We start from the raw sequence: 16,832 nt of genomic DNA, 5'->3' as shown, positions 1-16,832 counted from the left end.
TAGTTTATTCCCCTGGTTGTATTCACCTTTGGCTAGATGTAAAAGAACAGGGCTAAAAGAAAATGAATTACAGTAAAGGAAGTAAAGTTGGGATTATTTCTTTTTTATTATTATTTATTTTTAATTGAAATACTGTTTACAGTGCTTTAAGAGTTTCGCTTAGAGCAGTATTTACAAATATTTGTATTGCTTGCAGATTTTTCTTAGGCTATTCCCTTACCATGAGTCAAGCAGTGGTCCAGCACATCAGTGAAAGAAAATGAATAGAGGCTAGAGGTAAAATATGGTGAAAGAGCAGCAGGGGAAGAAAACTGCCAGTAAGGTAGCAAACCAGTCCAGCAAGGCAGGTTCCAATTTATGTTTAGTTACATATTTATGTTATTTAAAAAATAAAAACAAAATGAAGAATTTGCTATTTTAATTATTTTACAGTAGAGTGAACGTATTTGCAGCCATACTAAATTATTGCTTCCGTTTTAGGAATGTAATTGATAGAGACTTATTTGTTCAAATGACAGAATGAAGTTTGTTTCTGCTACACACTTGGTAAAAGGAGGGATGATTCTTGAAGACCTGCTAAAAATCTGAACCTGACAGGTTTAATAATGACCTTGAAATGAAAGACTAGGCCTATGGCTAGTCGCACAAAAATAATGTGACATTGAATTGTTTTAAATGCATGATTGATTATGTAGTACAAAGGATCCTTAAGGTTTTTATCATTCTTGCTTCTTACTAGAATTCTTAGATTCTGGAGAGTAATGCAGGTTCTGTTGCACAGGGTTTTATTGTAATCATAGGAGGAAACCAGAGAAAACCCAATTCTGGATATGTATTTTTATTTGCAAAACTCTTAATAAAAAGCTTTTCTTTGTATGTCAGGCAGTTGCTCTTCAGGAATCACAAAGAGCTTCAAGCCTCAACTGCTACATGTTGCATGCGTTGGTGCAGCGTACAGGAATTATTTATTTCGTGCCAGAAATTACAGCAATCAGAACAGAGCTGTTCCCTGGAGAATCCTTCACATGGGTTTAAGAGAACTTGTGCTTATTCCAAGATACTCTGAATTTTATTTATTTAGCAGTACAAATCCAGTTTTGAATGTGCTAATTAGTTTTCAAATTAATAATGACCTTTAGGCTGAGTGCTCAGTACCCTGAAAGATATAAGTAGGAGTTAACAGAAAGCACAGCTTTACATCAGAATGCCAGAGCAAAATGTTCAATAGCTCCGCAGTTGTTTATCTAATTAATTGTTTGGTATCTTTAGATAAAAAATTCTAAACCATACATTTTCCCAAAGATCAGTTTTACCAGGAAGGGCTAAACTTTACTAGGTATTATATTTGGACAAAGTCCTTTAAAATAATAATTTTAGCAAAGACCTTGGATTTAGTTCTGGGCCAGAGACTTCCAGTTTATTTCTACAGAGAACACCAAATTCATCATCCTAGTGAAATGACATTTCTCTTTGTGATGTCCAGTCTTTGAAAGTTACCACCTTATTATTTTCTTCCACATTTATAGAGCTTTTTAGGAGGCCTACTCAAAGTCACTCTTCCACCAACACTTACTTTAAGTCAGCACAATGAGGTTGAAATGTGAAAGATGCTGTTGTTGTTTTTTTTTTTTTCCTCATGTATTTTTGGTCTGTTCATACCAATTGCATGTCTGTGTATGTATCATACATGATCCTAATATACATAAACAAAGTTTAGATGCTAGAGTAGACCGCCAGAGTGGCTGATGGTAATGCCACTTGCTGTTACTGAACAGGCATCTTTACTTCCATAAGAAGTTTTCAATTGTATACCTTTTTGTCTTCTTTTAACTAAAACTTTGGCAGGGAGGACAGAGTTGGAGCAACAGTGAAGATGTCCTATCTATTTGCTGCATTTGAAAACAGGGAGGTTTGTGTTCTTGCTGAGTCAGCATTGATAAAAAAAAAAAAAAAAAAAAAAAAAGGTAGGGGCCAACCAGGTGTCCTAGGGGATGTTGGCTTTTTTGTTTTGTTCCCCTTCTGTCACTTTTGTCTTCCCGTAAGGGAAAATATCTTTTAAGATGAACATGTCTTTTTTTTTTTTTTTTTTTTTGAGGCTGGTATCATGCATTTGCCAGCTCTGGCTCTTGGTGCTGTGATGAGCTGCCTCAGCCAGTGTGTAGTCTCTCTGCCAGTGTTTCTGTCATCTCCTCCTCACCCAGAAAACTGAATGCTGCTGCCCATGATTAAAAACACCCAAATGCTCATTTTCTAGCAGATCCGATCCTGGCACACTTGCTTTTTTCTGACCCCTTTCTCACAGCAGCAGCATGGTCATAACTGTTTGCCGTCATTTTGAGGGAGAGGCATTCAATCCTGCACCATGTCCCCAGGGAAATCCGGCTACAGCTGCACCACTGCAGCCCTGTGGCAGCAGTTTTCTTAAACTGCATCATCTTAGCCTCATGAGAAGCTTTGCAAAAGCATCTTGGTTCTTGCTCTTTGGATTCTTTTTGCATCTATGCCTCCATCAGATAACCCAACCCAACCCAACCCAAAACCAGACATAAAGCAAAAGTTGATGAGGTTTGAGGACTAAATGTATTGTAGATGTTTTATCTCTTTCATTTCCTCTTGGACAATGAAATCAGTTTTGATCAATTTGAACATGCATCATATTTGACAATAAATACCAGTAAACTTTTTTTGTTACTCACTACTGTAGTGTAATTTTTGCACAGGGACAGCTACATTACATATATTGCAGATATGTTGATATTATATTGCCTCAGACTTGCGTTTTCATTTGTTTTCCTGTTCTGCGATTGTAAACAGTGCCACAAGTAGAAAAAAAAACAAAACAAACAAACACAAAAACAGTAAGTGGTTAAAAACATTAAGTTTCAGTGCTTCTCAATACAGGTTATACATCACTTATTTCCAGCAAATTTAGTATTTAACATTTAATATTTTTCTTTATAGACGCAGCAAGAGAGCATTTGTCTACATTAAAATTATAAACCCCATACTCATAATGAATTGATTATTTTTGACAACTGGCATAAGCTAAGTCTGGATGCAGTCAGACAACTGAGGTACTAATTTGCAGTCTGACAAGCTTCGACTTGACAGGATTCTAAACTCTGTTTGCTTTTATACAGATAACCTGCTGGAGTCAATGGAGTAAATGAGACAGAGTTTTGACTTGACAACTTTTAGGTTCAGTAATGTTCCAGCTCAGGAGTTCTACTGTTCTGTGCTTTTACTCAATACATTATATTTCTAATGGGTGTTCTTGACATTGAATTCAGTAGGCTTTGGTTCAGTTCACATGAAAAGTAGGAAGCTACTGTTGGGCTGAAAATAATACTTGTCATGCTTGGACAGAACATCTGATCTTGGTAGAAGCCCCAAGGGAAAAAAATGTTTAAAAATCGTGCCATCAAATCTGAAAAAAAAAAAGAGTCGTGAATAGAGCTGTTATCATCTTGACATCACTAAAGGACTGAATTAAAAGTATTTAAGTGTTTTTTTTTTTTTTTTTTTTTTTAACTACAGTTCTGAATTTCATGGTGTTTTGGTATTTGCTTTAAGGATAATTGCAACATCTATGAACACTTTTTCAATTTAAGCTAATGATATGCTCTCATTTTTAATTGATTGTTTTATCCCTTCTGGGAATATTAGTTGTATGTAATGTATGTTGAGATTCATTGATATTGACATCATTTTTTCAGTACACTTTGTCTGCATGCTTTTGTAAAATTTTTTAATCATATACAAAAATGTTTAATGTAAAATTGTTTGGTTTCTTTTTCAAATTACAGTATTGTTATCCCAGCTTTCCAACTGTGGTCTTTTAAGCAGAAGGCATGGGGTCTTTTTTCCTCATGTGGAGTGCAAAATTCAGTATTGTCAGTTCAGCAGGGTGCTATTTCAAAATAAGACGTCAGAATAATTCCAAATTTGCTACAATTTCTTGCTGTTTCTCCTTGCTTTTTACTGTTACTGCGTGGGCTGTGTTTCTTTAGACATTTTTTGTTAAAGCAGTCTTCAGTTCTGTTTGTGAAAAATGGGACTGCAGCCCTGGGGCGATGCAGTGAGATAGTGTAAGAGCAAGCAGCAAAGAGTGCAATTCAAAATATGCACTCTCCCTTCCGCTCAGCAAATAGCCAGATGCTAGCAAGCCATTATTTACAGTCCATCTCAAAGAAAATCAATTTGTTTTGTTCCAGTTTGCTTTTGTTTTTCACTCATTATTTATAACATTCATTTCTCATTTTTGTCACTTTATAGAGCTTCCAAGAGCAGCTGTCAGGATCTTAAGCAACATGACATTCCTTTTTGTGAGTTTGTCATACACAGCTGAGAGTGCCATTGTTACAGCTTTTATTACCTTCATTCCCAAGTTCATCGAGTCACAGTTTGGCATCCCAGCTTCCAATGCCAGCATCTACACTGGTAAGGCATTGCCAATGAGTGTAATGTGCAAGGGTTGTTGTTCTTTGGCTGATGAAATAAATCAATATAGGAATGAACTGAAAACACGGTTTTTAGAACAGGATATTCAATTCAGCTTTGTGCCTTTGTGATTGTTTAGATAGCCAGGCTGTTCTTTCATGTTTGCTATATTTGTTTAGTAAAATGTGAACCTATTTATATTGTTAAAGAGTGCTTTTTTTTTTTTTTTTTCCCATGAGCCTAGATAGTGACATTTTCTAATATGTTAATAGCCTTCAGGGGGAAAGAAAGCAACAAAAGCTAGAAAATGCCCAGGAGTGTTGCTGTGATTTGTGTGGCTTAAAATATATTTTAAAACTGTTCTTATTTTATGTGAATTTTACATCCACTTTGATCTTTAAAATATTATAACCTTTCCTTTTCTCCAGTGACCAATTGTTTATTTGTACCATCCTTCCTTTACTCATCTCTCCCCTCCAGGCTGATGGTCTTCTCCCTAATTGTTTATTAACACAGAGCACACAGCAATCCAGTCTAGCCAGGAGAGCTCCTCAAATGCTCCCTCTCCCGGCATTTCAGGTCTGAGGCCCCTCTTTTGCAGCTGTGACACTTTCCCTGCTGCTGTAGTAAAGTGCAGCCAAGTCAGCTATTAACATAGCTTCAAAGTTTCTGTTCTGCAGCTTCATAACTGCTCTGGGATGAGAGAGGGATGAGCTCCACCTGCAACTCCCCTAGGGGAAGGGGACAAATTTTTGTGCAGAATTGGGACCCACGGCAGGAAGGTCATCTCCCTTCCCATCTTCTTGTCAATCAGTGTCTTCTTTTTGTTTTATAAGCATCTTTTTGCCTTCTCCTTACTGTGTTCCATACAGAATATCTTTGAATGCTGGGCAGGTTAATTCTTTGCTCCCCCATGCTTCCAGGTATTACACCTGAGTAGGAAGGCATAGTGGGGTGGAGAGTGAGTTATGGGAGGAAATGTGAAGTATGAGGAGAAGACAAAAAGTACTGAGAGAAAGAGGGGCAAGACACAGAGACAAATGGGAATCATTTGTTACCTACAGTGGCTGAAAGATACACAAGAAATCTCTCTAGAGTGTTGAGGAGAAGCATCAGAGAAGCACCATGAGGTGACTTCTGTTTGAGAATTTGCTGGGATGAGATTTTCTTCGGGGCATGAAATCCCTGTGTTCTGTATCTAAGGAAGAAAATTTGATTGATGGAGCCATGATTCTACTTGAAGTTTAATGTAGCTACACATGCACAGGAGTTTTGCTGTAATGAGTCTTAATGGGATTGCTGCTCTGTAACTCATGTCATTCTCAGGTTAAGACAGAAACTTGGTTACCAGACAAAACATTCAACAACCAGCACATTATAAGAAGAGGAAAGAATGTGACCCTATTGAGGATGTGAAGATTCCCCTGTGTTGTTGGGATGTGTAGTTTGCCCTGTTAGAAATTAATAGATAAAGACTATTTTAAGGCACCAGAAGAAGATGAAATAGCTCAGGCTGTATGTTCAACATGGACAAGTGAGCACTGCTTCCACATCCCCAACTCCTAAACTTAGCGCGAATATCAACAGTTGTTATTAATTTTATAAATTATTTTTCTAGGAAAAATTGGAAAAGGAAACAAGATTTTGCATGAGATTTCTATTAGTTAATCTAATAAATATGTTCAGTTTCTAAAATTTTCTGGTTTGCAGAAGGAGGACTTACAATTTATTTGTACTACTGGATCCATACTTTATATATACATTGCCTTGCTGAATCTTATGTGACTGATATAAATTTTATATTGGTCATTTTCCATCGCAATTCATAAGCAGCAATTCCTTAATTAGCTAGAATTAATTAATTTGTTTCTATTTTTAACCAAACATGGCATTAATCAGCAGCAAAAATGCCATGTGTCAAATTTCATATCTTTAACTTGTGCAGTTTGTGCTGCAGTCTTGTCTTGTTTGGAATTTTATTTTCCATGTGTAGAGCAGGTGGCATTCAGCCTCCTTGATTTACTCCCAAATTAACTTTGACTTCAGGTTGCAGGTAGATATTAGACAAATACGGTTAAAATTTCTAGTGCTTTGATAGAAGATTTACTTGTGAAAAAGAGAGTTCAAATAATTTGTAGTTGGAAGAGCTGCTATATTATAAAGCCCTGCTCTGGTAACTTGTGCTAAGCTGGTTACAAATAGGTTGGATCTCCCTTTAGCTCTAGAAATGGTATAGCACATTATCTCAGACAGAATTGGATTGAAAATCTCTACAGTATTCTCTTTGGAAGTGTATCCCTCTTAGCAGATATTGCAGTTTTCTGTTACCAGACTATTAGTATCTGTTAATATCATCTTTTGCCACTGTGGAAAGCCTCAAGTGCTGCAGCTGACAACAGCAAAAAAGGACAAAGCCTGAAAATTGCTGACTGAAAGCTGATACTGCCTTGGAGCACTGTAGCAAGGAGGCTTTTTGGCACATGCACAATTCCTGTAAGCCAAACTGTCATTATAAAATGAAGGAAAGTGCAGTGCAACAGCATAGAATCAGATCTTAAGCTTTATTCCTTTAAATGGCTTTGAAAATGAAGAATGCGTGTCCTGATTAGATGTACATGCTTTGCTTTGCCCTGTAAGCTCTCCTTGAAGTGCACTGTAGCAGCAGCGTTCCCTTGACAGTATATCACTTCTGATTTTACATCCCCTGCAGGAAAGGAGAGGAGCATAGGGATGAAGAATTTGTACTTGGGGCAAGGGAACTTCTCAGCCTTCCTGACATGCAGGAAGGAATGAGCTGCTGCTTTCACCACAAGCAGCTAAATCTGTTTCTGTCCTTCCAGTTTCTCCCAGAAAGGCTTTTCCATCCCCTGCTATAGTTTGCGTAGAGGAATTTCTCTTTATGCATCCTCTGTGTAGGTTTGCCCTTACCTTTTCATCCTCCTGAATGATAGACAGCGTAGGCAGGCAGTTTGTTCCTGCTCATCTCCTCTTTATTTATGTTCTAATCTTTTTTATGTTCTAATCTCTTTGTGGCAGAGGATGTCTGCAAACAGCAGTGCAGTATAACTCACTAACAGAACAGCCACTAACCAAATGCCTCACAAAATACTTACATGCCCAGTTTTGACAAGACACTAGACATAGACACACAGTCTCACACCTAATGAAAGGCTTTTCTAACATACATGCCCTCAAGAGAATATGAAAGAGAAGATAAATTCAGGTCCAGAAGATGTTAAGAACTCAAAGCTAAGTTGTAAGGTGGAAGGACTAATAAAATACAAAGTTTAATTATATCCAATAACCCCTTATATTGAGGTATATCTTTAATTCACGTAGCTAGTGTAACCAAGGATTTGATCCATGAAATTTGGTTCATCTGACATGGGTGTTTCAGAAGCCATTCACAAATGATCCCAGTCTTCCTTCGTTGGGTACGTGGGCTTCTCTGATGTGGACTTCTTAGAGCAGGGCCTGCATGGCAGGCTTAGATGGCTGAGTTACCACAGTCAGAAGAGAAGGTTTTCAGTGCAAGTGAAAGGATTGGCATCTGTTTCCCTTGTTCATATTCCAGGCATTGAAACTTGAGAGAGGTAACAGATTTGAACTTTGTGAAATCATTTAATTCTCCTAGAAAGGCTTATAAATTTAAATTCTGCTCTTTTGAAACTGTTTTTGATTCTGTGAAGGGTTGTTATTAAGAATCTTCCTCATGAAATGACATTTTACTTTATAATGTCATTGGTGATGGAAGTATAATTAAGGCAGCAACTATTTTTACCTCTTATTTTTGCTTTCTCAATCTCAACATTTTGATAAATGTAATGTCTCCTTCACCTTTACACAAAGTAGCAGAGAATGAGAATATTATATGAGAATATTATTGCTTTGTGATAATATTAAAGATATTTTCAAGTGATAATCTTGCAGGCTTCTTTAGAAACTAGACCAACATCTTTAAGAATTTGTGTTATAATATTTAGCTTCTTCTCCCTACATGCAGCTGCCAAAGTTGTTCAAATTCTGTATTTATATATGGAATTTATATACACATCTTTATTAACAAAGACCTTATTTAAAGACTTTCTCACATGTTAGAAGCAAAAGCCAAGAGAAGCTAAGGTGCGCAAGAAATTAAATGACTTAACACCTCAAGCACTGGGAAGTGAGGACAGCCTTGTGTCATATAGCCAAACTGCCACCAGTGACAAAAATTTCATGGGCATGTCTTTTTTGACTTAAACTTACTGTGTTTGATTTAATTCCTTTATTTTAATTCCTTTAATCATGTTTAATCAGTTTAGACCTTGAGTGGCTGTGCTGAAATGAATGGGGCTGCTGATGTAGGAAAGTGCTATTCCACTTGAGCCAAGTTACCAGAATGCAGAATTCGCAGCCAGCTGCCTGCACGTGCTCCCAGTTGGGCAGGCTTCAGGGGTCCTGCCTTAGGTTAACATCTGTGCTTTGCTGTACTAAATCATGTGAGTAAGAAGAGGAAGATCCATGTCCAAATTTGGATTTCTTCATATTTTTAGTAATTGGGAGCAATGCATATCCCTTCTCCCCATTCTAAAATAAATACAAAGCAATGTTTCTGCTTGTAAATACAATAGGTCTCTTATAGTGCTTTGGCTGCTGGTAATATCATAAGGAGGCTTTCATTAATTCTTTGACAACACTCCAGAGGTTTGAAAAGTCTGACTCAGTTTGCTAACTAGCAGAGAATCAGACAATGGAGATCTTAGTACAGCATTTATAGTCATCTAATTAGGGAATTAAAACAATATTTATGTTTTATTCTATTTCTATACATCCTGTTTTAATGTTGCTTGAATTTCATCCTGGCAGGTGTGATTATTGTTCCAAGTGCTGGTGTTGGTATTGTCCTAGGCGGCTACATTATCAAAAAACTGAAACTTGGTGCGAGAGAGTCTGCAAAGTTGGCTATGATCTGCAGTGGTGTGTCTTTGCTGTGCTTTTCAACTCTCTTCATTGTTGGATGTGAAAGCATTAATCTAGGGGGAATAAATATACCTTATACAACTGGGTAAGTATCTTTGTATCACCAGCTTTTTCCAGTAAGCCTGGTAAAGAAATGTAAAAAATGCTGATGGCTGATGTACTGAAGAAGCCACATGATCAAATAGGAATATGGTGAGTATTGTAGTATGAACATATGAACGTGGCCCTTCCATTTTACATCTGTTTTGTAATGATGTCTATCTAATAACTCACCTTTTTGAGGGATGGAAAAATGCGTTAGAGCGGATTTCAGTGAATTTCACAGGAAAACAACAATAATATACTGTGCAGATTGCCAAAACTTTAGATAGTGTTTCAAAATGTTTTCTGCTCAGGAAAATTATGAAAATACTAAAGGGATTGCAAAGATTATTTCTGAATAGGTTTGTTTAATATCACCATAATAGTATCTTCTTCAGTCCAAAGTTGGGATAAATTATTTGTGCATATGCTGTTGACATTCGTGATGTGTGCTGCTTCTGAACCCTTTAACAAGTTTTATGTCCCTGGCATTGCTTTCCAGGGACACTGACCAGATTACAATCCTTAAAGAAGGCTGTCATGAACAAGAAGGCATGGATGTGGGAAAGTAATGGGAGTGAGGGATTTAGGCTGTGACATCAAGAAATGCATGATAGGCTATTTTTTAAACATTAGGGATATTTGGAAGCAAGAAAGTGTGGTAAAAGTTGTGAGAAGGTGTTTCACTGGAAGGTAGTTCCTCAGAAGCTTGATCGTGAGCTTTTATTTTCTTTCTTATAAAATGCATTAACTTTTCCCCAAAATTGCTTCCTTCAGACTAGTACAAACTTATCTGAATCAGTATTTTTCACTTTGCTTCTACATCTGAGACAATGTCTGCCTCTTTTTTATGGCTGGTTGCTGGGTATCAAAGATATTTGAATATTGTAGTTTTAAGGGTTAGCTTTGGACTGACATTTTGAGTTTTGGAAGAGACTGTAGAAGAAGTGTGGAGCAGGAAAAGGGGTGATCAAATAAGGAAAAAACTACACTGGGGCAGTGAGCAAGCCAAATAACAAACAAAGAGGAAGAATGGAAAACAAGGGAGGGAGAAAATAGACACTTTTCATAGAGAGTATTTTGCATTGCATGTTGCTGTGTGTTACTAAGTTGCTGTCAAACACTAATGCTAAGAAAACCAGCAACTAAAAGTCTTGAGCCGGTAGGAAGCTTCTATGATTCTTTTTGTTCTTAATACCTAGAGTTAAATCTCAGTGCCAGTGGGCTAACTGTGGAGCGGAGTAGCATGGTCAATAAATCCTGATCTGAGCATAGTGGGTTGAAGAAGGAGAAAATGGGGATGGAAGGTGGGTAGGACAGTTCAATTGTCCATCTTCTGGTGATGTTTGTTGAAAGACTGCAGGGGTAGATGAAGAAATGTAAATTAATTGGAAATAAAATATAAATTTCAGATAGCAATGAACTGAACTGTGCAGTGAATGAGAATGTCCCTGTCTGACTAATGAGAAGGTTGTAGTTCTCTGCATGTGAAAAAGTGTTATGTAATTAAAATCTATTCCAAAATTGAAGTCAAGGAAAACTACTGGTATGTGAACACTCACATTAGAGTTGTAAGAGTATCTAATTCACTTTTATGGTAAATAGTATTTGCAGTAAATGCATGAATTGAAACAGGAGTCTATCCACAGCTGTTCTGAAAGTGCAGTAGCATTAGTTCATTTACATCTTCATCTAATTCTTCTTACTTACAAGAGATGAGACATAGTAATGGCAGAATTTGGTGAAATATTGAGGTATATCAAGCCTTTGAAATCAGTATAAAAATCGGTATGCTTAGGCAGTAATGTCATCAGAAATTGAGAATAACCAGCATGTGATAAAGCAGGGTTCAGGAGTTTGCAGCCTCAGCCCTATATGACTTTTTATTAGTGCAGTGATCAAATCAGCTGATAAAAAATAATAAAGAAGCACCACTACTCATAAATTCATCTTGAAAATATGACATGGTAAACATTCTGTTATTCCTCATGGTCAATCATTTGATAGCTTCAAATCATTTACTTGCTAAGGAGCTCTTCTCCTCAGACATCAAAGAATGTAATTGTTCGTGCAACAAAAAAGCATGCTTTCATTCCGAGGTTTAATAAAACATGTTCTTCATTCACTGCACACAGCATAGTGTACAGACATCAAAGCCAGTTCAACACACCAGATCAGATACAAGAAGCCCTAGAGCTGTTTGGTTCAGCGTAAATTGTCTTGCACAATGCTCTACCTTAGCTTGGCGATGTCAGGTCTGAGGTACTTGTGCTGGCAGCAGCCTGGAGATCTCAGCTGCACTGCAGTGTAGACATACTGTAGGGGAGATTCTCCTTTCTTGATTTTCTTTGGACTTGTATGTTCAGTTCTCCTTTCCTTTTCTCTTACATTCAAAAAAGTAGCTCTTTGCCTTTGGTGAGTTGAGATATAAGCCAGCACATAAGAGCTGGGTTTTAGTTAACAGAAATACATGCACATCAGCACTGAGCAATGTAGTCAGTGATACATTATAATTCAGTATGGTTCATAACTCAGTATTTTTTTGACTGTACCAGCTGAAGGGAAGTGGATGGGACCTGGAGGCACACAGAGATTAGAATACATTTCTACATGCAAGGATTCTCTGCTGTTTTATGTTGGGCACAAGCAGTTTTTCCGTTGTTGGTGCCTTATCAGCAGTTCTGTTATCAGGAAGGTCAAGGACACCCCTGTATTATACATCTCAGCATTTCAGAGCCTGTTTTTCAGTTCCTGAGCCTTGCCTCTAAAGGCATGTTTGATATTGAACACAGTATAGAGAGCTTAATGTCGAACTGCTGTTTAGCATTCCTCCTCTTACATCATAACTAGCAACCAGATAGGAGGCCCTGCATCAGCGAATTGTCTTCTTGCAGCTTCTTGCAGAAGAAAATTAAGATTTGTACCTTAATATAGGAGAATAAAAGTGCATTAAAGAGCAAAATTGAAGAAAAACAGCATGCAGTGCTTTCAAAAAGTTCAAGTGTCCCTCTGATGTGCAGCCACTTCGATGAGAGCTAAATGCTCAGAAATTACCCCAATTAGCAACTTATTTATTGAAAAGGGATATCACAGTGCAATAAATAAATTTAAAATTGAACCTCAGTAGTTATAGCAGATTTCTTTATCTGCAATTGCTAAACAACATCAGTAAGTTGGTGTTTCAGGCTGGCATCCTGCAGGGTACTGAGAGTGGACGTGGAGTGGATTCTCTTCAGAAGTTCCATGTCTCTTCTGTAAGGTGGACCCCAGATGAGGACACAGCACCACAGGTGTGGTCTCACCATCGTTGAATAAAGGGGAAATAGAAGAGAATAGCCACTTTGGTGGTTTGTAGACCTGTCTTTTCTATGTTTTGTGATATTGGGTAACTAAACAGACTCCCAGGAAGCCTTACTCATAATGACATATTCCTGGATTAGTTCACTTCCCTCTCTCATATTTCTGGCATGTAATGAATCAAAACAGGCCCTTTCTGATTGCTTTTTGTTGTTTTGGTGTAATTAAAGTTTGGTTAAAACACGTAATTGAGTTACTGAGGCACTTAACAAAAAAAATCTTCCTCTTGGGCCGCCAGTATGGGTTTCTATTACCCTTGTATCTCTTTCAGTCCAATCAGATCTCATAATTTGGAAGCAGTGACTAATTGGGTCAGAACAATAACAACAAAGAAGGAATCTAGCTAGCGCAGTGAGAGGGTCCCTTGTTTGACAGCTACACAAAAGTTGCGTCATTGCTGTGATTCCAGCTGTTTGCCAACAAGGAGACTGCAGATCCAGAATGTCCTTGGTCTTAAAGGTTCAACACCAAACCAAAAATATTACCATCAAGTTAAGATAACTTTTTTTATCGTACAGTCCAATATTAACATTAGAGAAATTGTGTGGTGGGGTGAGGGGTTTTCTTTTCTTTGTGTTTCCTTGGTGTTCAGTAGTGTAGGTTACTACAGCAATCTAAAAAAAATATTAATAAAGCCATGTGCAAACCAATTCTTTGTTTAGATGTTACCAAAATATAATCAGGCATTGTTTTTTTTAACCTCATGTAATTTAGATTGTAGCCTCATGGAAGAGGGTCCACCTCTTTTTTAGTATCTGTGTATAGACTGCCAGCACAGTGAGGTACCAGTCCAAGCCTGGATATCTGAAATAACAGGTCACAGCTCTAAAGACATATCCTGCCTTATACTTTCCCTTTTCTTTTTATTCCTAAACCATAAGTCTTCCACAGAACAATAGTTGGAGAGGAGAACAGAGTTTAGACAAAGTGTTAGGAACTAGAGTCCCTTTTATCATCAGTCACATCTAGGAAAGGTATTCTCTCTGTTATCTTTACCAGCATTGTGTCATAGAGACACAGAACAGTCTCCCTGAGAAGGGAACAAATGCAATTTGCCAGCTGGGATTCTGGGTTTTGTCCCAGTATGCATGTTTAGCAAACCTGCAGTTAAAGCTTCTTAATGAAATGAGCAGAATCATTGCTTGCAATTGAAAGAATAGTTCAGGAAATGCTGTCATTTGGGGCTGGTCTCTGTTTCTGTGTGTGTGCACAAGTGCCTCACTCCATGACAGATGTCTCTGGGAGCTCATGAAGCATCACTGCAGGTTGACAGCATCCATGCCACTGAAACAAGCAGGGCAGCTGTTTCTCACATATCCTGTGTGTCTACAGCAGTAGGTGCAATGAAACTAAGCTGCTTTTCCAGCAGCACACATCATGAGTAGGACTTAACTAGCTCCAGTGTATAAATTCTGCTTTTTCTGACCAATGCAGGTAAATCTGTGCTGTGCAGTGCAGTAATTCAGAGTTTACTGCTCTGTTTTCTTTTTGGGGAAATAGGCAGCCTTTCAGTGTTAGAAGACAGGATTACAGTTCTTCGGTTTGGCTTAGTGCTGGAAAAATATACACCTTCAAGAAAAAAATGACTTACTACTGTGAGAGGCATTCACAGAAATGTGTTATAAAATGTGCTATATATTAGCTATATAGATCTTACATGATGAAAATGGGGTTACACAGACATGTGATTTCATGTCCTTGGCATCTGTAGTCCTTCACTAGTTTCCCATCTTTAAGAGAGGAAAGAGCAATGGCTGAAGACTGAATACAGATGTAATTGTACAGAGTAATACAGTACAGAGTAATACAGATGAAAATATGAACCTCTTAAAAATGCCTGATAATGAGCTTTTGGAAACAGAGCTAATGGATAATTTTGTCTATTATATGTTCTTGAGAAGATAAAAAAAATCTTTGTGTGCATGGCATTTGCTGTAAACAACAACAAAAAAGCAAACAAATACCCATAATAAACCATACAGTGATTTGTTGAGGTACAAGGAGTGATGAAAGCTGGAGACACACAGCTTGCATTCATTTGTAGCTTGTTATTCATTTGAGCATATTTGCTTTGCATATCTGCAAATGTAAGGATTCTTCCAAGCAAAACAAAAATGTCCCTAAGAGTAAATTTTCAGAGTGGTCACAGTTCAGTTTCCAGTTTCATATTTCTAACTATTTTCATGCCTGATTTCATTCACTTTCATTCTTCAGCTGATTTCCTAACCTGCATGTCATGGTAATATTCAGCAGTGCAGCTCAAGTTGGCTACGCAAGGTACCAGAAAGCTGTCCCAAACCCATCTGCTGCCGAGAAGGCTTTGATGTGAAGGAGGGGTAAGAGGCCAGAAGAATGCATTTAATTGGATGGGAAAGGCTGGAGAGGAAAGGCCCAAGCTGTGCCTTTCCCAGCAGCCAGAGATGCCCCCATTCTGTGCATGTGCAGGGTGATAGAGCCCTGCTGGAAGCCAGGGCATCCTCACGAGGGTTCCCTGGGCAGGCTGTGAACCCCAGCTTTTCCCAGATATTTATCACCAGGGACATCTAGCTCAGCAAGCTGCCAATGAGCTTGCAAAACTCCAAAAATGCTGCCTCTCTTGTTTCTGTGAAAAATGTCTGTCACATCGCTGCTGAAATCAGTATGTTCCCGAGAAATGTTTTGGTGATTTGGGTGTTTTCCATCAGAGAGAAGGTTCTGCTGGGAGATTACTGGAAAAGTCTGCATGCTGGTCTATGACATGTTGCTGCAAATTGCCTTCTGAAATCCAGCATTATATAGTGAAACAGGTTTCAGCTGATAGCTGAGAAGGCGACAGAACCAATACCAGTCCTAGATATTTAATTTCCTGCTAGGGCTGCAACTTGTTTCTAAAACTGCACCTTGTTTGTTTATGGTACAAGAAAGAATATACTCAGAAAGGCTTTGGTTAGCATCCAACTAGACCATAAAGTGCAAAGTAGCTCCAAGAGCTCCAAGAGCTAAATTTGTGAACCTGATTTGTGTGATCAGTAGACAAGTCAATAAATATTTAAGAGCTACTTAGTAACATTTGATCAGCTGCAAAAGTGCACAGCTGGGAGGACAAGCATATTCAGCAAAAGCAAATAGTGGTGTATAAATACATTAAAAATGAGTCAAGTGGAAGCCACTGAGCAGCAGTTATAATGCGTAGTGTCACTAATAATGGGAGGTGAGGTGACAGATGACATGGATGACAGGCGTCGTGTGTAGACTGACTCCTCAGCCAAGTCTCCAAGCTATTCGGGTGTAGAAGATGGGAGCAGCACATCCCTTATCATCCATAGGGTTGCTGGGAAACAATACATCTGATGCTTGCTGTTTACCTTTACATCAGTTTTGCTCAAGTGTTGCAGACGTGAAGGTGAGCAAACAGCAGCCCTCACAGGGCTCCAAAACAGTGCCGGTCTGTGAGCACGAGCACAGCATCTCGGGGATGCAGCCACGCAAACAGTCCAGATTCCTCTTCAGCTCCTGCCTGGCTGAGGGGGTGCCAACATTCCTGAGATATCTGCTGATCTGTTTAGAGCAGCCACTTGAGCAAGCTCGGAATGGCCATGGCCTCTCTGTGGCACCACTGAGCAGTACTGAGAGCAGGGCAAACAAGGCAGAGCAGTTAATTCAATATTACGCTGCGGTGCCCGCTGTGGAGATGCTGTGCATACCAACATAATTCCCAGGGCAAGATTTTTGTTTATGGTGCATGTGCAAATACCCATGCCCTAATGGATCTCAGTACCTAGCTCACACTTACAATCTATCTGTTTTTGTGAATTCTCAAGGAGCCACACTATCATTTGTTCTCAGAAATTCAGGTCTTCAGGATCGGACTGCACACTAACCACAGGATGGGGTAGGATGGTGCCTGTGGCTCCATTCACCACTCAGATGTAAGAAGATGAAGGTCACATGCAACTGCTGGGTTTGGGGGTTTTCATATATATATATTCTATTCCCTGGGAAAAGCCTTCAAG

General features: G+C 38.5%; 1 protein-coding gene across 2 annotated transcripts in view; it reads left to right on the top strand.

The window, feature by feature from the left end:
• Window positions 1–16,832, top strand: part of SLCO5A1 (solute carrier organic anion transporter family member 5A1) — a 70,313-nt gene that overhangs the window by 41,580 nt on the left and 11,901 nt on the right. For both annotated transcript variants that reach the window (XM_082754676.1, XM_082754675.1), the window contains 2 exons: window positions 4,276–4,440; window positions 9,289–9,487. In XM_082754676.1, coding sequence (XP_082610802.1) covers window positions 4,276–4,440; window positions 9,289–9,487 — 364 coding nt within the window. The remainder of the gene's footprint in view (window positions 1–4,275; window positions 4,441–9,288; window positions 9,488–16,832) is intronic.

The sequence above is a fragment of the Aythya marila genome, assembly GCF_965140915.1.
Source record: "Aythya marila genome assembly, chromosome: 2".
Lineage (NCBI taxonomy): Eukaryota > Metazoa > Chordata > Aves > Anseriformes > Anatidae > Aythya > Aythya marila.
Note: the sequence above shows the minus strand (reverse complement) of the source record. Positions and strands in the feature narration are given on the sequence as shown.